Source organism: Podarcis cretensis, assembly GCF_951804945.1.
Source record: "Podarcis cretensis genome assembly, chromosome: 4".
Lineage (NCBI taxonomy): Eukaryota > Metazoa > Chordata > Lepidosauria > Squamata > Lacertidae > Podarcis > Podarcis cretensis.
Window position 1 is genome coordinate 62,754,718 of NC_137173.1, and position 23,538 is coordinate 62,778,255.

The window sequence follows — 23,538 nt, forward strand, 5'->3', positions numbered from 1 at the left end:
CAGACGTATGCCATGCCATAAAATGACTAGGAATATCAAAACAGTAGTAACATAACTGGAATGTTGGTATAATAGGACAACTCCTCTGCATAGAAATGGCTATAATCGGGTAACAAGTTTACCAAAGACTGGCTGAATTGTGGCAAGCCAGCTGACACTGGATTGGGGAAGCAATGGAGTCTTCCTTCTATCTCCACTTCCAGCCACCACCACTGCCCTTACTTCATTCAGGATTGGTGTATATATGTACCTATGTATATATGTCAAATTGGGAGGCCAAGCTTTCCTAATTCACACTGGAACATACTCCATAATCCTCTGTATGGAGCATTATGGGGCAAGCTTTAGTCTGCATATTTAGTTTGCTGTGTGTGCTAGCCAGGGAGAAATGTGGCCAGCCTGTTGGGTAGACTGACACATGTGTACTTCCGATTTTAAAGTCCATTCAAAAAGCTACAGGAAATAAGGTTGGGGTTTGGGGATGGGTGGGGATATGGAGTGCTTTTCCAACCAAGGCACTGCAGAACCTCCTATTCCTGACTACGTTTAACCCAGGACACTTATTTTATTAGAAACCCAGTTCTTCTTCATCTGCTGGACCTGGCATGATCTGAAGTACAGCTGACAGAAATAGACTGAAGGGGAAGGAGAATAGGTCATGTACTCTTACACAAGTGTACAAGGTATTTCAAATGCATTTAAAATTATGTAGCAAGTTAATAAAAAAACCTTCAATCTGATTCATTATTATCAAGATTTGGAAACATGTAGCCCTCCAGATGTTGTTAGACGATAACTCCCATCAATCCTGACCCTTGTCTGTGGGCTGATAGGAGCTGGGGTCCAACATTTGGAAAGCCACAATGAAGGAGTTCTTGCAAGAGGTGAGATTCAAAGTAGGATATTCCTGACTCACAGTTTCATCACATACCCATTGTGTTACACTGGCTATCCCACAGTGTGCATTCTTAAAAACGGCTGATCCTCTAACACTGCCCCCCTTTGTGTCAGCTCTATGGGTGCAATGATGTAGGTGTCAGTTCTCAGGTTAAACTTACGTATTTTTTGCTTGACCGTCCTTGAAGCACATTTGTCCCACTAAAGCAGCAGACTGATCACCTAAGCACTGGAAGTACATATAATTCATTAACTTCAGTCAAAGTATACCTGCATATTTAATTTTTAAAGTACAGTAGATCTATTTTGTTTACAATTTGGCTCAGCTAAAGTCCGGTTGTCTTGCTAATACTTTTTACAGAAAGAAACACACCAATGGCACTACAGATTGGAGAACTTTTATACTGTAAAGCACCTTATAATCCTTGGATGACGAGTCATATATAAATTTAATATATAAATAAATGACAAACTTTTGTTCTGGATAGTTGAATATTTTTTTCCTGAAGGTTATCTTACCACAGAACCTCCTTCATTTTCAAATGAGCATGCTCAAAGCTCACATAACCAGTTTCAATAAACCTTAGGGGAAACTAGCTTTCTCTCAACTGGGGAAAAAAAATATTTGCCTCTTGCAGATCCAGAATGGTGGATCATCCTAGTTTTTCTGCACATCTAGAATAGTTTGGAAGCACCGATACAAATAAATACAAGCAAACAAAAATGCAGAGGAGGAAATGGACAGAATGCCCATTTCCAAAAGAATGAAATCAGATGTTTGCCTTTAAAATTCTGTTTACATTAAGGCCACAATGCTACACATGCTTACCTGGGAGCAAGTCCTATCAAACTCAGTGTGGCTTACTTCTAAGTTAACATGTATAGGAGTGTGCTGTAAATGCTGTTTTCAACAACAACCTAGTTTAAAAATGAAACTTGAATGTTATTAAAAAACATTATGCACTTATTTTTTAACTATACCCATCACTATAAAAATCCTGCCTCTCTCCTAAAAGGAAAAAAAAGACTTGAGGACAAGCATTTGATACAATACATTTATTGTGTAAATAATAAATATTTATGATCCTCAAAGAAAACTTTGTTTTCATGGAAAAATACTGTTTTGCCAAGTAATCACTATCCTTACTTGTGGAAAATTCTGGACAATTAGCCTTTTACATAAAAGCTAAAAGCTACAATTCCCTTCTGTGATTTTGTCAGATGCCTTTTGAATTAGTAGAGGGCCAAGCAAATCCATTTATTTCACAATTGCACCCCTTGTGTCTTAGCAGACATAACTCTGTAGTGCAAGAAATAGGGGAACTTTATGACCAGACCTCTGTGCTCTTGTTTTTGCTTGTTTTAACTGTTGTTGCAACCAATTAAAATTTGTTGCTCTGGAAACTTGTGAATTATAGTATAGGAAACTTAAATCTTTTTTCCAAGAAATCTTTTTTCTTGGTAATTTGGGCAATCTACACCAGGCAGCATAGCTCCTATGCAGATACGTTTCAGGCAGGATGGGAGGCAAGTACTTGCCCCCTTTCTTTCTTTCCTTCCTTCCTTCCTTCCTTCATCACAGAGGCTGGAGAGAGGTGAAAGGTTCAGTTTCTACATTGTATTCTGCTAACCTTTGTGTCCCATGATATTGGAACACCATTTAAAACCCCTAAAATGAAAGTTATTGGCACTTAGGTCTGGCTGGAAGCATCTATTTAATTCCACAGTAACTGGTTGTAGTTACACCATCTGCTCCAGGCTTGAGGCTGGGCACATTAAATGCTAGTTACTTTTTCAATTGTCTACTTACTGCATAATCCTACATGAGTCTACTGAGAAACAAGTCCCACTGAGCTCAATAGGCTCCAAGGTAAGTGTATATAGGATCGCAGCTTAAACTTATTTTTACTAGCATATACAACTGATACTTTAGACATGTAGTTTCTACTGACTGCGCCCCCTTCATTTTTAAAAAGTATAACAAGGTCTATCAAATATTCCACTGTATTCAGAAATTGTACCAATAAATTACAACATGGTTAGGGAACTCACCCCAGAAATTGGTACGCCAGTCAAAGCTCCAGAACTCTATAGCAAAACAAATACATTTTTAAACGGTTATTCAACATCACTATTATCATCTAGTAGGTTTTCCATTATTTAAAGAACAACTGAAGCAAAGTACAGCTAGAAAACATCAAAGCCATAGTCAAGCAAGTCTATCAATGGTGTTAAAAACAGATCCTGAAGTATACTGAATACTGTTGAGCTGTATGCATATATTCTCACACACAGTCTTTCAAAAGTAAAATTAATCACCTACAGGCCATGAAAAACAGAAAGGCCACATAACATCTCTGTCAATTAATGGAGGGGGGGGCGGAATAGAAAAAGAAAATCCTTTGCCGTTTAATCTGTCCAGCAGAGTCCCTCTTGTACTAGAGCACCACAGAAACCCGCCTTTATTATATAGCTGGAATAATAATTTACTACTCAGTTATATATAATTTCCCACACAAGGCAAAGGGACAATTTTAATTTGTATTCAGTTTCTTCAAACTCCATAGCTTCTGAGAGGGAAAAAAAAACAGGTACCAAAGATAAAGGTTATGGAGAGTCTTTAAAAGCTACAGATCTTGAATATTATAAGAATTACAACAGATTTTTCTTTCATAACAGAAACAGAAATAAGTATAACAGGGTACAAGTTAGCAATGGATCTACTGGGTATATGCAAACAGTACAATATGTCCAGATGATGGAAAACTACAATTAATGGCAGAATAGTGGATTTTAGTTACAAATGGAATATCAGACCATCTATATGTATATTTAGATTAAAAAACCACAAACATTTTAACATTGTTCATTATATGATTGAACTTTGGCTGAAACCAGGATGTGATAACTGGTTTTTAGCAGGAATTGTGTTATAGGACAGCCACAGCACGACTTTACTTCTATATGCCCACTGATATCACTGTGAAATAGGCCACATGCAGAGCGAGCATATCTAAACTGGAAATGACTTGGGGAGAGAAGAAATAATCTAAGGGGCAGATAGTGCACAATCATAGTGTTACCATTAGGCACACTGAGGTGAGTACCTCAGATCCAGAGGTGGCAAATCCCACTTTAGTGCCTGCCTACTACTTACTCCACCCACTGCCGCCACTGCCAAAGAAGTGAGGAGAAGCTGTGGTGACGGTTCCGGTGAGCTCTCGCTACTGCCTCTGCTCACTTCTCTGGCAATGGGGGTGGGGTGGGAGGCACCTATGGTGGCACTGGGGCCACTCCTCTTTTCTCCTCAGGTGGCAAAATGGGATGGGCCGCCCCGAAACAGTGTACAATAGCAACCAATTTATCAGGACTGCAAGGTACATGGGAGGCCTGTTCTTGATTCCCACATCCTTGCCCAGCCCTCCATTTTCTGCTCAGTCAAGGAATGCAAGTGTGGCAGTCTCTTTTCCACACCTAATGTTTGCTCTACCATTTATACACATATTAAAGCACAGCACAGAGTACGACTTGATTTTTGATAACACGTGGTGCTACAATAAGATGGTAAACAACATGCTTCAAAATGGGAGGTCAGTGCTTAACATACAGGTGTGACTGTGGCAGAGTATTAGCGGAAGAACACACAGGAGATCTCATTTTGTAAGATACCATCGAACAGTTTGTGATGTTTTCTTGAAAAGGAAAGAAGAAATACATGTTTGTGTGCTTGCAAACAGCCAGGCATGCCAACACCTAGTACCCACCAAGCCACCCACATCAAAACCAGCTTTTTTTTTTTTGCAGGGTGCATTGTGTGTGTGTGTGTGTGTGTGTGTCTGTGTCTGTGTGTACGTACACTGAGCAGTAGCACTTCAGTGAAGCCATGCAGAGAGTACAGTCAGTGCATTTCCATTTGGGGATACCTTATTAAATAGCATTTTGAAGGTGAGATGAGATATATGCCATAAACTAGTATTCCTCCTCTTCAGTGTTTTTGCCCTCAATTCATACAATCTTTCACAAGGAAAGTTGGGAGTGAGAAATAGTAGTTTCCCATTTTAACTTTTTTTAAGCAGGTGGGGAGTGTAAACACCTCAACAGAACCACTAATAAAAGCTTCAGATTCAGTCGGTCTGATTTGAGGATGCCACCTGACACAATCCCTTTCAAAAAGCTACAGGATTCCCCCTAAAGAAATGCTCTTCATCTAAGCAGAATGGATGGAGATGTGAGTAGGGGACATCCTAACAAAATCCTACTCACCAAGGTAAGGGAGATTTTCTATAGTCAGCGAGAAAAGTAGTGGGAAGGGAGGAAGGGAAGAGAGACAAACAAGTTCACAGTTTCAAAGCTTGGTAGTCTAGTCAATTCTCCTCCTATAAATTGCTGTTTGGGGTAAAATGAGTATCAGACCTACACACTTTGAAGCAAACATTCAAAAGTTTTAGAACTCAAAGTAATGGACTTCACTCTTCTATTCTCAAATGACTCAAAGTATATAGCCCTAGTTACTTACTTAACAGTAATATCAGAGGCCAAACCTTTCAAAATTTGAGATCCTGCATTGTTAATAGTTGACAAGTAAGTGAAGGGAACAGGCAGCTTTTACTGTTCTTGTGATAAGCTGTACTGGCAACCATTTCTTCTCTTCTTCAATTATTAAAAAGGTACAAGACTCATAATATTGAAAGTTTAACCACCCTAATTTGGGTTAAAGTATTTTTGTACAGAAACACTTTCAGTTCAGTTGGAGTCTATTTGCCAAGCACTTTGTTTTTAAAAGTCTGCAACCTTCCCCTAAACATCCCACAATGAAATACAGGAATTCACAATGGCTTCTGTTGTATTCAAGACACTAACGTTATAGCTCTATTTTTTATTATTATTATTGTAAACAATCCAAATGCTTTAAATTAATTTTAAAAGGCCACTACCTATACCAGTAATTCTATTCACCAATAACACTCTTTCTCATACAGCGCAGAGAGGCTATTACTTGAGGGAAATGAAAGTATAATTTGTTTCATTTTAAGCAACAGATCAGCTGTATCAAGTAATTTTTGTGAGTATTTCTATTGCTTTCACAAACACTTTCCATTTAAAGGTAGTTCAGAAACTGGAGTCTAAAGCAAATGGCTTTTTTCCCTTTCTTTTTTTTTTAGCTGCAGAGGTCACAATAGGAGATTTGGGCCACACTATTGAAAGCTGGAATACTTTTCTTGTGAAGAGCATTCATAAACTAATTTAAATTGGATAATTGCATATTATCATATAGTATTCGCTGATAAGATTTTATCTAATCCGGGAACGAGGGTCAAAGTTTCTTCTAGATAGTGACTCAATTGAGCTGCAGTACTTGTTTAAAAAGAGGGCTCCTGCCAAACTGTTCTACAAGCCAAGTCTGGGAATAGAGAATATTGTGTCTTGTCATTTTATACCCATTTTAACAATCACTTCTTTAATAAAGTTTAGACCATTTCCAGTTCATAATTGTACAGAACTTTCAAACCAACATTACGGTAGCTGATCTTCAGATGGAAAACATATCCAGAGTGTTTTATAGTGGACCAGACATGCTGAATCACCACTGAGCTATTTCCCACTGCCCAGACATGTGTGGTGCTTCAGCCCCCATCAGTCTCCACCCCAAACTCTGCAAGGCCCAACATCAGCATACATAGCAGGAGTTCAGCCTGTGCACTGATTGCCAGTGGCTTCCTAGGGTGAGAAGGGGTGTGTCTTTGCAGGGAAAGGGTTCAAGACTCTTCCAATGCTCACAATGAGTCACTAACTAGGAACATAGTAAAGATATTTCAGACAGCAGCTTTCTACACTAACATTTAAGTTTGTAGAATATCAACTCCTTCGGTGCAACTGTAACATTAGAGAAGTTGACCTTGGATCCTAGTGGAAGTGTCTATAATAGCCTTCTACAACCTGCTGTCCTTCAGCTGTTTTAAATGTACACTCAGCCCTCAGAAACCTGACACACACCTCGTTTATAGCCGCCCACGTGCACAAATTCTGCAGGACTCTGCCCCAACTTACAGCCCAGCCCTAACCATGTCTTCTCAGAAGTAACTCCTACTGAATTTAGTGGGGCTTATTTCTAGTTAACATAGGTTAGGATTGCAGCCTTAGTTAAGGAAGAGCACCGATACATATTTCTATGCCAGTTCAAAAATTCCATATGTAGTTTTCCGTAAAAAACAATAATTTCATAAGATATAAAATATTGGGAGATATAAACAAAATTGTACAGTAACTTATATCTTCTAAATGTAACTTTTCTCAAGAAGGATAGTTAACAGTCCAATTTAAAATCTATTCCTTCTCCTATTTTACAAAAATAACTTTTTCACAGAACTGAGTTATCCAGCTTATTCGATCAAGATTAAGCAGGCACAATTCACGCATATGTTGTTAACTAAAAGAATTTAAGGGAAAGTTGTATATATATACCATCAATCCATAGATCTCTGAGGAACTCCGCACTTTGGGAAGTATTTCCATAGGAATTCCAAAAAATCTGGGGAGGAAACCCAACATTTTCCAAAAGTTAATACAAAATTATTTATGGTTGTTAATTAAAAAGTTGAACTGGGGGTGGATGGAGAATATATGGGGCCCATAATGTTTGCCTCAAAACAAGAAATGTCCACTTAAATGCTTCTTCTGATTGGTTAAAACTGGAATCTGGTTTACCACTGTTCCCAAACTAAACCTTTGTGTGGCCAACGGAGGTCCCACTTGAGTTTCTCCTTAGCTAATAAAGTTATCATTTGTTTAAAAATTGTTGCAAAGGTTTGCAAGCCCTCATGATGTGTAGATGTAAATACTTCATGCATAACTCTCTTTTTTTACTTATTCTGGAGCTTGATTTGACCTGAGCTTATGTGTGCATCTCTCCCAGCTCCAATGATCGGCTTCCCCAACACTATAGGTGCCTCAAAAAGAGTTTACAAGCAGCCAGCAGTGACAATCTTATGTATCCTACTAATAAACGACAATACTACTTTCACTTCTCAAAGGTTAAAACAGAATTATTTGCTAGCTGTGATGTAGAAAAATGCCACCAAATATTTCACAATTAAATCCAAGTGTTCTCTCAGTTATGGAATGAACTGCTCCCATCAGGTTATCACAGAAAATCCATGAATGCATGTTTGGTTGTACCTAACCAATTGAAATTTCACTCTCTCAAATTAAATTTGATTAAAGTGTGTTAAACACAGTGGGAAATGAATTTTTAAAAGTGAGTCTTCTATAATTTGAGGAAGAAGTGAACATCAATTTTACTCAGTGGAGAGGAACCTGTGGCCCTGAAAATGTTGTTGGACTCCAACTTCCACCAGCCCCAACCAGTATGGTCAATGGCCAGGGATGATGGTAGATGTAATCCAATAACATTTTGAGGCCTAACAGTTTAGAGTCTAATGGTTAATTCAGACGAGATTTCATGCCCAATATTTTACAGCTATAGAATTATTTCTGCACAGAATTCTGATGCATCTTGTGACCACCCACCATTTGACAAGCTGGATTTGAACCTTTACCATAAGCAATAATGGCTGCAAAATCTATTGTGTACTAATCTTTCAAACACATACAGCTGCACATGGATCCCTATTACAAAGTCAGAATCAGATAAACTCATTGCTATTAAAGCAACAACTTGTTCTTTAGTTTCAGAACACAGACCATTTAGAAGTTTTTCACATTTGACCCTGGAAAAACAACTATTAGGACCAAGTGCCACTCAACTAATAGCATTTATTTCCAAGTAAACCTGCTTAGAAACCTGTACATCAGTATGGCTTGTTGAAGATGGTCAAAGCAAATCTAGGCACTGAAGAAGATGGACAGACAAGGTACTTACTTGCAGAGTTCAGTATCCCATTCTAACGAATGAATGTTGAACAGCATTGTTCTACTGGCATTGGTTACATCAGTGCAATGAACACCTCCATTTTTTCCACCTGTCAAACTCTTAAATTAAAAAAAAAAAAGCAAAGACAGATCAGTAAAACTGCTTCCGTAGAAATGGAAGTTGGAAATCTGGTAGATCACTGTTCATTCTTACTATATTTATATTCAGAAAAAACAAATATATCTTATATTCAGAAATATAAGAAACCGTTATAATCACTATAGAACAAAAACTGGTGAAGCTTACACTCCCCCCAAAAACCTCATTAAACTAAAATAAAATAGGGAGTGGCAGGGAGTAATGGTGGGCACCAAGGCTGTTTCTGAAGATGTCATGATCGTTTGAGGACCCCAGTATTTGGCTTTAATAGGAACAGTTATCTTAATGTAGTATACATATGCAAGAATAATACAGCAAACCTTTCCTCAAAGGCAAATCTTTCTTCAAAGACAAGAGCAAAAAGATCAAGGACTCATACACTTTATTGAAAACATCACAGAAAGGGGGCCTATATGACTTTTGGAGTGAACAAAACCCCAACGGTTTCAGTTTTGCATTTAGTTCTAACTGCTATACATCACAGTCCAGGCTAAATTTCATTTTTATTACACCATGATTTATCCCACCAGTTGCATCTACTAATATTGGAAATGTAAAAATCGCTGACTATATCCTGTCTGAAGTTACTCTCCATCTGGGAGGGGAAAAAACATAGTTCACCAACTTGGTCTTTCCAACCAGCTTTACTTACAAACTCTCTATAGCCAGAGAAAATGTTTTGAAAGCCCTTCAATATTATTTTAAGGAAAACGATATAGATAACATAGCTACCCCTTTTCTCTGGGACACAATGAAGACAGTCATTAGAACTCCCATTTTTAATGGCTGCAGCGCTTTTGAATACTCCTGTTTCTAGGACATGTACTGGAATTTTACTCTTATGCAAGATCTTAGAGGTTTATGCACATGTTCACTCTCCATGTGTTCAATGAATGCATGAGAGAGAAGCAGGATCACACCCACTGTCCATTCCTCATTTCCTGGCATGGCTACAAATTCAGCATTCATGTGAAAGAGTATGATTCACATGATCAAGAAGCCTAATTGGCCAAAGTTCCCTTTTAAGCGCAGGAGCCATAAATACTTTGGTATCCTTTCATCCTTACGTCAGACATGCATCTGCTAGGTGTGTGTGGCTAGGCATGCACAATCCCACTGTATTCACTGAATGCATGGAAGGGTAGCAGCCATGATCCCTTGGATTATTCGTGTCTGACACACACTATTTATATTTATTTTTATTCAATTTATATACCGCCCTTCACCAAAAGATCTCAGGGCAGTTCACAAAATAAAACATTAGCGCCATGATACTTCATGAGACAAGCGAGGGGAAGGTGAGTACTTAAAACCTGTTGACCATAACTGATGTGTGCCCATTTTATTCAGGTGTATTACACTCTGCTGCAAATAATGTTGGAGGCAGAATATATAGGCACATGTATGATTCTGATGAGGTGGCAGTGCAAATTGATTTCCTGTTTAGAAAACGTTGAATGTAAAATTGAGAAAGTGTAAAGCAAAAGAAGTTGATTGCTATATAGCCTATTGAGACATACCCATATTAGCCATGTGTCAATGGTACCAAACAGAGCTCGCCTCTCCTGAACTGCTTGCCTGACCTCCTTCACATTGTCCAAAAGCCAGCAAAGTTTCACAGCACTGAAATACGTGCTAAGTGGGAGGCCTGTCTTATTCTGCAAAAAATGAAAGATTTTCAGAACATAAAGGAGAAACACCAGCAATAAAAATGACAAAAGGTTCATCTGTAGCAGAAGCACAATAAAAGGGTCATTAGCATCACTCACTCTCTAGTATTGTAAACCCTACGTGTACCAAAATCCAACATGATCAAAGATCAAGAGAACAGGTAGTTTGAAGACTTGCCACGTAGCAAAATAGACAGAAACATATTCTAAAGGTCATGTTTTATACAGGTTATCTGTCTGTGTTTGGAAAGCAAATAATGATGGAGGCAGTCAGAAAGAAAGAACTCGTGCATTATACAGTGGAAGCTTTCAAAGCAAATAGGTTAAGAGGCTGTTTTACTCATATGTTCCTAAATAATTTTATTTTGGCAATGTCTAGGAAATATACTAACGCTGAGGGGCAATTTCTGTGTAGCTTGGAATAGATGAATTGACAGTGAAATCGTTAAATAACCTCTTGCATCATAATCTATTTCTATGAAAATTTAGGTAGTTTCAAATTCTTAGTAAATAAGGAATGCTTGCTACCCTACTTGTTCCCACCTTCACACATAGGAGGAATAATTTAACCCCTTGCAAGTGATAACACATATACTTCCTTCAACTTTTAAAAACATGCTTTCTGCTCTCCTTTCTCAGTATTCTTAAAGAAAATTATTCTTACTCTTATTTGCTGTATTAAATTTGTATACTGCCCTTCATCTGTAGATCTCAGGGCAGTTCACAACATAAAAAACAAGACACTCCCCGCCCCCCCGCTGCACCATGTGCAAGCCAATAAACCTGCCTTGCACAAACACATCTAAAAGAATATAGGATGTTAATCAGTCAAATGCCTGAAGAGGAATGTTTTCATCTGGCAACTAAATGAAGGTGCCAGCTGAACCTCCTTGGGAAGAGCATTCCACAAACAGGGAGCCACTGCAGAAAAGGCCCATTCTTGTGTTACCACCCTCTGGACCCATCGCAGAGGAGGCATATGAAGAAGGGCCTCAGATGATGATCGCAAGATTGGAGTAGGTTCATATGGAGAGAAACAGTCCTTGAGGTATTGTGGTCCTGAGTTGTTTAAGGCTTTGTAGAACAAAACCAGCAATTTGAATGGGGCCCAGAAATTAATTGGCAGCCAGTAAAGTCAGGCCAGGATTGGTGTAATATGCTCAAACCATCTTGCCTAGGTGAGCAACCTGGCTGCTGAATTCTGCACCTGCTGAAGTTTCTGAACCATCTTCAGAGCCAGATATAATGCATTGCAGTAATCTAACCAAGAAGTTACTAGAGCATTGACAACAGTAGTTAGGCTATCCCTGTGCTATGATAACCTACACTGTATTCACTACAAAACAAGTACAATGTGTTAAAATCTCACATCAACACATCACTTCCCTATATTGTTAAAACAGCAAGAGATTTTACCTTAAAAAAGGATTTATTGTGCCCCGGAATTTTTTTAAGCAGTCGCTCAACAGTAGACTGGGTTCTTAGGTCAAGCCACACTATAATACAAACACAAACATAAGTGATAGGGTTATGTTACTGAAAATTTCAGTAATTCAGGTTTCCACCACAGAGAAGTTATTCTCCAAATAATGTCTACACACCGAGCAGAGCTTGTGTGTTCTGGCATTTCTCCCATGGAAGCAGAAATATGTTTTTATTTTTTTATTTTTTTTGGGGGGGGGGGGTTGCTTCATTATGGACTGTGTTATCCTCTCCCTTTCATCAAGTAGTGTGGATGAGTAAGTATTGCTACATAAACAGAGTTTTGACCCCCTTGTCATAGCTTTTAAGGTTTTTAAAAATCTGCCTTTCATGAAAGGATTCATGAAAGTGCAATTATAATATAATTAGAATTAACCCAGGCTTGCAAATACGTGAGCAAAAGTCCTCACATATTAAGTGTTCAATGTTCTGGCACACACAGACCACTTGAACAATAAATAATAAAAGTATCCCTTCCTGGGGTAAATTCCTGCTTGCTGCAGGCAACATGGTACGGTGAAGTGGCTATTAACAAGCCAGCATCAGCTTAAACCAAGTAAGATATTTAAAATGTGTTTCCCTCTTATTATAGAGCTAATACAACTAAAAGCATGTGAAATGCACCACAATGATACAACATTCTACAAGAACCAAATACAATTTAACAGGCTATTTGTTAGAAATATTTAGATCAATCAGATGAATGAATAACAGTTAACAAAAGGCTAATGCCATTCAGACCCAAAGCTGATGCCCCCCCCCCCACGTACACTGAGATGAAAAAGACATAGGGTTGTGTTCAATGCTTCTGTTCAGATGGAACAACAGACTTCCAGTTGCAAAACAGAACCTCCAACCTCTCCCCTGAAGCCCCAATGTGGACTCTAAAAACCTGCTAGAGAGGATTGGGGAACCCTCTGGAGCAAATTTCACGGGTGTACAGAGAGAGAAGAGGAAGGGGAAGTCCTGTTGTGCAAGTAGATTACTGCTTGTACTGTGTTGGATACAACTCACTCATAGGCTTGGATTCCAAGATAAATTAGCTTCAGGAAGTTCACTATACTCCGTTATAAATAAATAAAATGGTTAGCACATAGTCAAGTGGAAAACTACATCCCTATTAAAAAAAATACTTACCTAGAGCATTATAGAGAGGCTCTCCAGTTTGTTTGTCCCAGACCACAGTTGTCTCTCTCTGATTGCAGACCCCAACAGCTTAAAAACAGAACAAAATTTTAACATTTGCTGGATTTGACATGGCATACTTCATCTTTTAGAAATATTTCAATACTTTCCATAATTTCTATTGTATAAACACTTTCCCTGTTAATTCCACACACACACTTAATACAATTTACTCACAGAATAAAGATACTGGTTAGGATCCAGAGAAACCTACGTTTTCACAAAGTATTCCTGTGCACACATTTGGCAGAGGGGCAAGAGATTTTACCAGAACTTGCTTTCAGCAGCAGCCCTTTGCACCAAATAAAATGATACACTGGGCAATCCCTTAATCTGGGGTGGAGGAGAAATAAAGAAGGCAGGCTGCCTTCTGGAAGGGATGGCTGAAATCCCTGTGCAAGAGACTACACACTTCCCTTGGGTTTCCAGAACAGCATTGCACAAACCGCAACCTATTTATTGCCTCATTTCCAACTTATCCCAGCTTATGAAAGGAGACTCTGACAAAATAACACCACACCAATAAGCTACACTCCAGAAACATCTTGCATTGGCTTTAATAGTTTAACATATCAGTTTTATTCCTAAAGAAAAGTTCAGAAATGTGCCCTTTCTAACCACTGCTTCAAAAATGATGATTTTTATGAAAATATGGGTAATACCTTTTATACTGGCAATGTCCACATTCAGTTGTTTCAGTTTCTCACATGTTTTTTCAACACATTCGTAGACAGATTGTAGTATTTCCTTTGGATCTTGTTCTACCCACCTTGAACAGATAAGATAAGCATAGAGAAGAGAAGCATAGAGAAAACCAAGGTTATTATCAGAAATCTATGGCATTATGTACACAAATATCATGAAATCTCATCTGTTTCCTCCAACACAGGGTTTCCCAAACAAGTCTCCAGCTGTTGTTGGATTACAACTCCCATCATCTCTAACCAGCAGGACCTGTGGTCAGAGATGGTGGGAACTGTAGTCCGAAAACAGCTGGAGACCCAAGTTTGGGAAACTCTGCTACCAATGACAATTTGTAGAAATGAATGACAATTTACTAACATCATTTTCATTTAGTATCAACCAGTTTGTCACGAAGCAGAATCTAGTGGATTTTTAACATTAGTGTAATTCCTCTTACCATAAAATTGTTAAGAAGCAGAAAAGAAGAGAGAGCTGAAGAGCCCGTACGTCAAAGGCAAGCGAGATTGGCTGCTACTTTTCCAACTTAAAAAAATGTTGTGCAAGGCTAACAAACACCCAGTGCCACTTCTGTTCACCTGATCTCTGGTTGTTTATGGTGCTACTACTTACTGGGAGGTGTTGGGAGGGGGGAGTGAGATAGTAGAGTGGTTGGTGTGGCACAAATGCACCAGTGCCACTTACCCCATTCTCTTCTACAGCAACACAACCCCAGCCCAACACCCACTACTGAGGCTAACTATTGATTAAAAACAAATACAGTAACAAAGAAAAACCGGAAAGTATATTACATTATTGCAATGACGTCCGTCTTCCAAACTTTGCCTCATATGCCTACAAACCATTTCACTGGCTTAAGTAGGAATGTGTAGGCTTGGATCTATAGACATGTGAATGAAACACCACCCAAGAAACAGGTCTTTCCCATCTCCTACTCCTCACTGCAGCCCCCTGTGGTCTCCAGTGTACTTCTGAAAGGCATGGAGTGGATGGCTGCAGTCAGAGACAGCAATGGGCATAAATTCACAGGGGCAAAGCAAAGTGAAGAGTGGAAGTGACTTTCTGCTCATGTAGAGTTTAAAGTTTAACAATATCACACTATGGCTGCTGTCTTAACCCCAATTACCTGGGAGAAAGCTCTATTGAATTCAGTGGGACTTACTTCCAAGTAGATATGGTTAGGATTGCAGCCTGAATGACAAGCGGTCAAGTATGCAAAGAAAAAGAAATACTCTACCCTTCTTTGGGGAATTTCTGTTGGATTTCTACTTGGTGGTAACTCAACAGCTCAGCTGTTTTTGCATTAAAGACCTGTAATGCATAAAAGAACACCAAACCAGTTTGTAAAAACATAATTAGAGGGAGAGGCAGACAAAGAAGCTTGGCACCCGCCTCTCGAACAGTTACTTGGAAACATGTTTCAGGGATGACAGTAGCATTCAGAAGTTAACTCCCTTAACAATGACTATATTATACATAACAGAAAATTGTCAAAGAGCAAAATGATGCAAGAAATACTTGCTTAACTCTAGAAGAGGCCACTAAACCACATGTTACAGGAACCTGAAGGGGTTTTTTTATTTAAAAAAACAACTAAGTTGGAAGCAGAGACTTCTGGACCATGAGTTATATTATGGCTTTTGCAACCATATGGCTCAATTTTGCAATGATAGGAAAGGTTAATCATCCATGGAGACAAAGGGAGCAGCAGTTTCTGGAGCCTCCCTTTGAAAGGATTACTGACAAAAAGAAAGGTAGATTAAGGAAACCGCCCTAAAAGTCTAAGTCACCATTAAAAAGCAGGGTGAAGAGTCAAATTGCTTTTTTAAAAAAACCCACTAAGGTACATATACAGGCAAATAATCTAATTATATATTTACTATAGTGGTGCTGAACTTTATCACAATATAATAATCTCCATTTGTTTTAAGATTTTAGAGATCAGTCCAAATAATTTCTATATTTATACTGTTAAGTAACACTGAAGATAAAAATGTTGAAATCAACGGTTAGACATAATTGATTATTCTTTCCCAAAGTACATATTTATTCATCTAAATAAACTACTAACCTATAAAAATCACAAACTCACTCAAGTGTCCAAATAATTATGCTTTCTATGCAGTTTCTAAGGTGTTATGAAAATCCAAAAGACATCAAACCACTTCAAAACATCAAGAAGGTTGCATGTTTATGCCAATTCTGAAATTATGTTCCTTATCTTCTGCTTTTACGTAAGAAGAGGAGGAGTTTGGATTTGATATCCCGCTTTATCGCTACCCGAAGGAGTCTCAAAGCGGCTAACATTCTCCTTTCCCTTCCTCCCCCACAACAAACACTCTGTGAGGTGAGTGGGGCTGAGAGACTTCAGAGAAGTGTGACTAGCCCAAGGTCACCCAGCAGCTGCATGTGGAGGAGCGGGGACGCGAACCCGGTTCACCAGATTACGAGTCTACCATCTAACATCTGTGATGTTAATTTTATCCTGAAAAAGGCCTCTCTTTGAGATCTCTGCCTCCAACAGCAACTTTTGCTGAATTGTTAACTGAAACCCAGTTTACTGTAGCCCTAACCATTCAGGCTAACCTTACTTGCTTTACGGTAAGAGGGCAAAAGTGCTTAATCCTTTTCAACTCACTCCAGATACCACCCCAGATAGCTGAGTAAAGAAGTTAAGAGTAACATCAATCACAATAAAAATCCAAATCTGACAGAGGTATTTAGGACATACACATACATCTGTGAGCGCATACATCTCTTTGATTTCTAACTACAGGTATAAGATTTTTTTCAATACAAATTAAATGGTAATCATAATTTGATTACAAATAATAAGAGAAAGGCAATGACAGCTATATAAAAATCACTGGCCATTACAGTAAGAGTAGAGGTACAGTAGAAATGTAATGCTGCCACTTAAAATGTTTGTCTAGACAAACATGTTGAAATGTTTCTTGTCTCAGAAACTACTGAGTAATTTCAAGTGAAAATTACACTGTGTTTCCCCCACATATTTATAAGCAGTATGACAAAATTTAAATGCTGATAAAAACAGTACAGCATGGAATATTGTTTGCCAATACTTCTAATGCTCTCTGTGATAAACATACAGTGGTATCTCTTGTTACGAACTTAATTCATTCCGGAGGTCCGTTCTTAACCTGAAAGCGTTCTTAACCTGAGGTACCACTTTAGCTAATGGGGCCTCCTGCTGCTGCTGCCGCCGCCGCATGATTTCTGTTCTCATCCTGGGGCAAAGTTCTTATCCTGAGGTACTATTTCCAGGTTAGCGGAGTCTGTATCCCCAAAGTGTTTGTAACCCGAGGTGTTTGTAACCAGAAGTACCACTGTACTCCTGCAGCTACTTAAAATCCTCCAAACTTTATTGAGGAGGGTGAGACACCTAAAGGAAAAATAACACAATCGGAAACATTTGCAGCTAGAAACTATGCTTAATTCATCTGATCAAAACCAGTCCTTCTTTCATAAATGAAATTGGTAAACCATTGCTAGTATGGTTGTTTCATATCAAATCAGGACACTATGGCTTGTGAAACACATATAGCTTCTGAATAGTTTAATAAGAATGGTGCTGGAAGTGGATCATTTAAAACAGGCCATTATCTTTAGTGAACTCTGAATCACTGCAGGGCTAGGGCAGCTAGGGCTGCAATTCTATACACCAGTGGTTTTCAACCAGTGTGCTATGGCACTCTGGTGTGCCTTGAATGATGGTCAGGGGTGCCGTGGACAACACTGTCACTCTTCCTTCCCTCCCTCCTCTGATGCCCTCCAAAGCCTTGCACCTGCCTTCCAAAGCCTTGCATAGCTGTTTATTGCAGCAACCCTGGCTATAATCTCTGCAAGTGAATGCTGCCTCTGTGAGGCACCTCTCTTTTGGGGGGCAGCTCAGAGACCAGAGATGGTAGCAGCTGCTGCCTGGAGGACTCCTAAGGAGAGGGGAGAGGAGACGAGGCCTCCACAAGGGAGGGTGAAAAGGGGGTGACATAACTGGGCTCCTGAACCCCACAGGGGTACCACAGAAAGAATGTTGTTGGTTAAGGGAGCCGTGGACTCAAAAAGGTTGAAAACTTCTGCTATACAGCAATGGTGGCTAATCTATAGTCCTCTATGTGTTGCTGGATTCCAGCCCCAACTATCCATGGCCATTGGCTGGAGCAAGAACATCTGAAGAGTCACAGGTTAGCCACCTTTTCTACTCAGTGGACTGACCTCAATAATGCTTCCTTCTGAAATACAGAGAATAGCACAGGACGGCCTCAGGCAGCTCCTGCTATCAAAAGACTAAAGGAGTTCTTCTTGAAATTCAACTCCTGTTGGCCCATTAAAAGAAACATCCTGTACTTTTGTGTCATCTAGCAAATAGTCTCAAAGAAGTCTGGATGTATGGACTATTTGTGTATGAACTATTTGTGAAAGATTTTCTGTTTCATTTAAATATTCTCTACCAAATCTTTTATTCTAAATTTTGATTTGCTTTTCAGTTAATGTAACTATGTAGTTCAAAGGTGAGGATCAACAGAGGCAAGTTTAGGAATGCTTCTAAGAGGGAGATGCTTCCAAAGTACTCAAACAGTTGTTAATCATTGCCTTGGGGTTCACTGAACTTACTTCACTCTCATTCTAGACTATTAACTCTTTCATATAAGAGAAGCGTGTGCTGCACCTGCTACTGTACCAAGACCATTACTTCTTTTTCAGGAAGATGTTTTACAACAATATATACACAGGAGTTGTATATATAAAAAACATAAAGACGCAATTCCAATATAAAACCATTGGGTAAAGTTTAAAAACATATTTTTCAATACTTTATTTTGTTCAGAAAGAGGATAGATAGATTAAGCCATGCTCCTTCTGGGGTAGTTTGTCTACCTTCCATCCCCATCCTGCACTCAGCTCTCACCTGTAGCTGCTACAAACTGTCAGCCTGTGACAGCAGTCACACCCTAGGCATGACTTCGACTTGCCAGCTAAACCAGGTGAAGGTAGGCAATGGGTCTCAAACCATTGGTAAGTTAGGAACTTTTCCTTCATGCAAATATAAACTTTGGCAGATTGAGCAGACAAGACCAATAGTGGGTCTAATGGCCAAGAAGGCGACAAACATTCAGCTGGCTATCTCCTTCTGAGCCCAATTTAAACTACTGATTTTGGCCTTAAAACCCAAAATGGGTTGGGACTAAGATATCTGGAGGATCACCTGCAGCTGTATGAGCTTGCTCAGGCTTTAAGATCAGCTTCTGAGGTACTGCTCTCTGGTCCATCAATAAGAGATGTCAGTTTGGGTACCAAGCACTTTTCTTTCCGCACTCATGGAAATAACTGTGGCCCTATCATAGTTTATTTTCAACAGAATTCTTAAAGTCATTTAATTTCAGTCTGTGTTCTATTAATAGCTGTGTTCTGATGAAGTATCACTGCTCACTGTAAATGGGGTATAATATGGATTTTAATTTGATGGTGCTGATTTGGTCTATCATGTTCTGTAGTTTTCTATACATTGCCTTAGAAGGGCACTAAATCCTGAAAGGCAGGTTGTAAATTTATTAATAAACAAACAAAACATAAAACAAGTATCAAACCCATGGCTGGCTTGATGTTTCAGGACAAGCACATACTTGGTATAATCCTGATATGATATTGCAGGGTTGCATTTACCCCTCAGAATACAGCATATGCTTTCATAGTGTCTATGGAAACACATTCATGGAATTTTATATGCAATTCACAGAAATTTGCAGGTTCAATGGTGTCCCAGAATGGGCTCTTAAAATGTGCTGTATATGCACACAAAGTTAGTACCAAATCTGGCAGCCTGTTACTCTGATACAGGCAAGCAAAATGATGTTCAAAAGAACATAAAACAATGACAAATGCATTCTTGTACTTCATGCCAAACTGTAAGCAGAATGCATGAAAATCCTACCAAAGCAATTTAAAACTCTGGTGCAGAATTAGTACTTTTTTTGGTACATTTATGCACTGCAATTGTTTTAATGGTATGATACACGTTCCCCTTATCTATGATGTGATTCCACTTCAGCAATAAACTCTTGACTTCAACTGTGCCCGAAATCTATTTTAACCATGTTTGTTTTCATAATATTTGTTATAACAGATTCCTGGACTTTAGCCAGATCCTGTATGAATGCCTGCCCAGTTTAAAAAGCAAAGAAAAGAAAAGAAAAAAGTTGGGTGAAGAGAATGCTTAGACCAAGATTATTATTATTATTACTAAAAACAATGATTTAACCCTTAAATCTGGTGAAAACCTTATTATACAAAATCACCTGCTCTATACAAGTACAGTCTGCGTGAAAAACACAAATTTTACCTTATATATAAAACAATATTTAGAAATGCTTGTGTTTCCAAATTCAGAGGGACATTCCCAAGTTTGCACAGCACTAGTTGCAAAACTGGATTAAGCAGGAAACACACTGTGCATGAGTGAAGTATAAGATGACATTTCTTGCCTGCCAGCCATTTTTTATTTCACTGTCCTCAGCTTTGAGGTTCACGGTAGGGTACCATAGTTCTGACAAATGCAACTACCTGTAGTGCATATTGATCTCTGGATGAAGCAGTGGCACCTGTTTTCCGAGGCTTCATTCACACTGGAATTGCCCAGAATCCAAGCTAAACTTTTTAGTACAACACTAATAATGCAAGAAACGGGAATAACAATGTTAGAAGTTGTTACCAGATTCTACTCATCTTTTTTCTTCCCTATATAAACTTTTCCATCCACCAACCTATGAGTTTACACACTACAGGTGATCTAGCGTAGACAGCAAATGGATGATGCACTGTGGCTTGTAGGATAAGAAACGCCAGCAGCGTAAAAGAAAGCTCTCGCGCCTGCTTCCATCCATCACACCCTAGATCAGAGGACTGAGTGGAAACTCCCTGTCTCTCATACTGCCCAGCATGACAAGGAAAAAGGCAGAACAGTTAAGGGGATAAAGTGAGAAAAGGGCTCTATGTCAAACTGCTCTCTATTCCAGGAGAAGCCAATATCTCCTTCTCCTTACCCCTGGGCACACACAAACAAAAACCAAAGCCAACATCAGCAGCCCTATATGTAAAGACAGAGAGGTAGAAGAGGCATTAATCATTTGCTCTTTGATGTGTTTCATTCGTAACAAAATAATGGGTTTGTTTGCTTTTTAAGCCCTGGGGCTCGTACCGGTCTCGAAACGCAACCCTCTGACCCTGTAGCTTCCCCAGTGTGTGTGTGTGGGGGGGGGCATCCTCTTTTAAGACGCTTTTAGCTGGCCAAGGGCATTTCCCCGTATTCTCCCTCCGCGAGCCTGGGCAAGGGGAGACCTCGCTTGGCACCTGCCCAGCCCCTCTCAGCAGCCTCCGTCCTCCACGCTCCCACCAAGGGCAACCACGCTGCCGCCGCCTCCTCCTCCTCCTCCTGTCACTCCATCATCCCCCTCCGTCGCCGGAGGCGGCCGCTCGCCGGCTTGCGCTTACCAGGAAGCGCGTGGAGCTGGTCCCTTGATCGATGGCCCCAACCAGCGGGCCCATCGCCCCACCCCGGGCCTCTGCCATGGGCAGGCTCCGTCCGCGCGCGCGACCCCGGCCCGTCTCCTAGGCGACCCTGTCACCCGCCACGGCGAGGGCGGGCGGGAGCGAGAGTGACAGAAGACTGACACTCCCGAGCCGGCGCCCTCCGCTCTTGAGAGCGGCGCGTGGCTTCCCGGATCAGAGGCTGGAGGCGGGGAAGGGGGCGCTGGCCCGACGCGCTGCCGCTCAGCCGCCAATCAGCGAGCCGGGAGGAGGAGGAGGAGGGCAGGGCGGGCTTATTTCCCCCCCTCCCCACAGGAAGCGGCTCAATGCATCGGGAATGGGGGCCGCTGAGCTAGCCGGTCACGTGCACCGGGCCTCTGACGTGAACTGGAGGCTCTTCTGCCTTGGGCTGCACTGGCTCGCTGCCTGCTGCTTGCTGTTGCGGCCGCCGCCGCCGCCGCCGCCGCCGCTCCCTCCCCGGGCAGAGGCGGCGGTGGATTGTGACGGCGTCGGTGGTGCAAGAGCCTCTTGCCTTGCGCAAGCGCTTAGAACGCCGTGAGCGGCCTCCTTCCGGCGCTCTTCTCCCCGCTTGTCGCCTGCCTCTGAAGTGCCAGGTGGCTGATGGAACCGGAGTCCCGTCCGGGAAAGAGGAATCCCTCCCCCCCCCCCAGTCACCTGCGCGCAAGGTTTCCTCAGAAGTGCGCTGAGTCAGTGCGCACCTGCGCAATCTCTCGCACGAACAGGCCTGGGAAGTGGGCACCATCGACCTGGCACTTCATTTCAAGGCGGGCACACATAGAGTTCAGTGCCTGATTTACGTATAAGCTAAAGAAGCTATAGCTTAGGGCCCCACACCCCAAAATTTTTTAAACAACCACTGGATGCACATTTCCAAAATATAAGATAAAAAACAAAATAAATCCTACGTACAGCAACAGTGTTTTATTTGTTATATGCAAATGGCTTTAGATACCTATTAGGTCCATAAATTGCCATATAGCATATATTCAACACAAAAAACAGCAACAATTGGTTGTTGACAAAGGACAGCTGGACATATAAAGGGCCCCATTACCTTCAGTAACTTCAAACCTAAATCTTGCAGGGGAGTCACCGTCACCCTGTTAGCTGGGCGGGGGGGGGGGGGGGGGGGGGCAAAACCAGGTATATTGTGGCAGGGGATGGTATGTCATGCCTTTGGCCTTGCAGGATAAAGCTATTTCTTCCTTACAAAGTGAAAAGCAGCAGCAAGACACATTAGGAGAAAATAAATGTTTTTTTAAACTTGCTGCCTAAAAGGAAATGGTGCTAAGTGCTATTGCTGAGGGGTGCTGCTTACAGCATGGGGCAGTCACAGAAAAGATCCTGTCCTCAGCCACACACACCACAGCTCATTTCTGAAGTCGAGCACCCAGGCTTCATAATCATATCACATATATATCATGGACCCCCAGCAACTTAAAAGCCATCACTGGCACATTAAAAGAGGGCAATCTACCAACTTTCTGTGGGGCTTGCTCACAGCCCCAGAGAAGACACCACTCTGAACTCGATGGGCTTGCTTCTTGATTTATTTCTGGATTTACTTGCTATAATTTATATTCAGCCTTTCTTCAATCATGGAACCCAAGGTGGTATGCATGTGGTCTTGGAAAACCTGATTAGTTGGATAATCAAGTTGGTTGCATCATGTGCTTTCTGATCATACCCCGGAACATGGATTGCACTAAAAGCAGTCTGGTAGGGTAGTTAAGAAATTAGTTCTGTTGCACCATTCCAGAGAGAATAAATGTCCCCGTAGCAAGTCACTGCAGTTTATAGATTACTTTTAGTGCTAAGAAAAAGAGTGTCAATGGCACTTTCTTAATACAGTAGCCTGAAAGTTTTCTTGAGGTTATTTTGCATAAGTACAGCAAAGCAGTCAAAACATTTAAGACACTGTGTTAATGAGACTCCACATTGCAAAGAAGAGATACTAGAGTTAATTTTGGTTGGAATTAATATTGAAAACCAAGCTATCCATAGAAATAA

The 23,538-nt window shown here is 40.4% G+C and overlaps 1 protein-coding gene across 10 annotated transcripts in view; it reads right to left on the reverse strand.

The window, feature by feature from the left end:
• GK (glycerol kinase) overlaps positions 1-22,015 on the reverse strand; it is a gene marked incomplete at its 3' end in the record, with an annotated part of 40,234 nt that extends 18,219 nt beyond the window's left edge. For 2 of the 10 annotated variants that reach the window (XM_079972273.1, XM_079972274.1), the window contains exons 1-11: positions 21,472-21,971; positions 15,203-15,276; positions 13,926-14,032; positions 13,216-13,293; positions 12,013-12,092; positions 10,447-10,584; positions 8,777-8,886; positions 7,360-7,426; positions 5,161-5,178; positions 2,950-2,985; positions 1,059-1,126 (exon numbers count right to left, since the gene is read on the reverse strand). In XM_079972273.1, the coding sequence (XP_079828399.1) occupies positions 1,059-1,126; positions 2,950-2,985; positions 5,161-5,178; positions 7,360-7,426; positions 8,777-8,886; positions 10,447-10,584; positions 12,013-12,092; positions 13,216-13,293; positions 13,926-14,032; positions 15,203-15,276; positions 21,472-21,549 (854 nt within the window). In that variant the 5' untranslated portion in view covers positions 21,550-21,971. Of the gene's footprint in view, positions 1-1,058; positions 1,127-2,949; positions 2,986-5,160; positions 5,179-7,359; positions 7,427-8,776; positions 8,887-10,446; positions 10,585-12,012; positions 12,093-13,215; positions 13,294-13,925; positions 14,033-15,202; positions 15,277-20,544; positions 20,649-21,471 lie in introns of all 10 variants that reach the window. The other 8 variants (XM_079972272.1, XM_079972271.1, XM_079972277.1 and 5 more) reach the window with 7 other exon arrangements.
• Between the last annotated feature and the right edge of the window lie 1,523 nt (positions 22,016-23,538).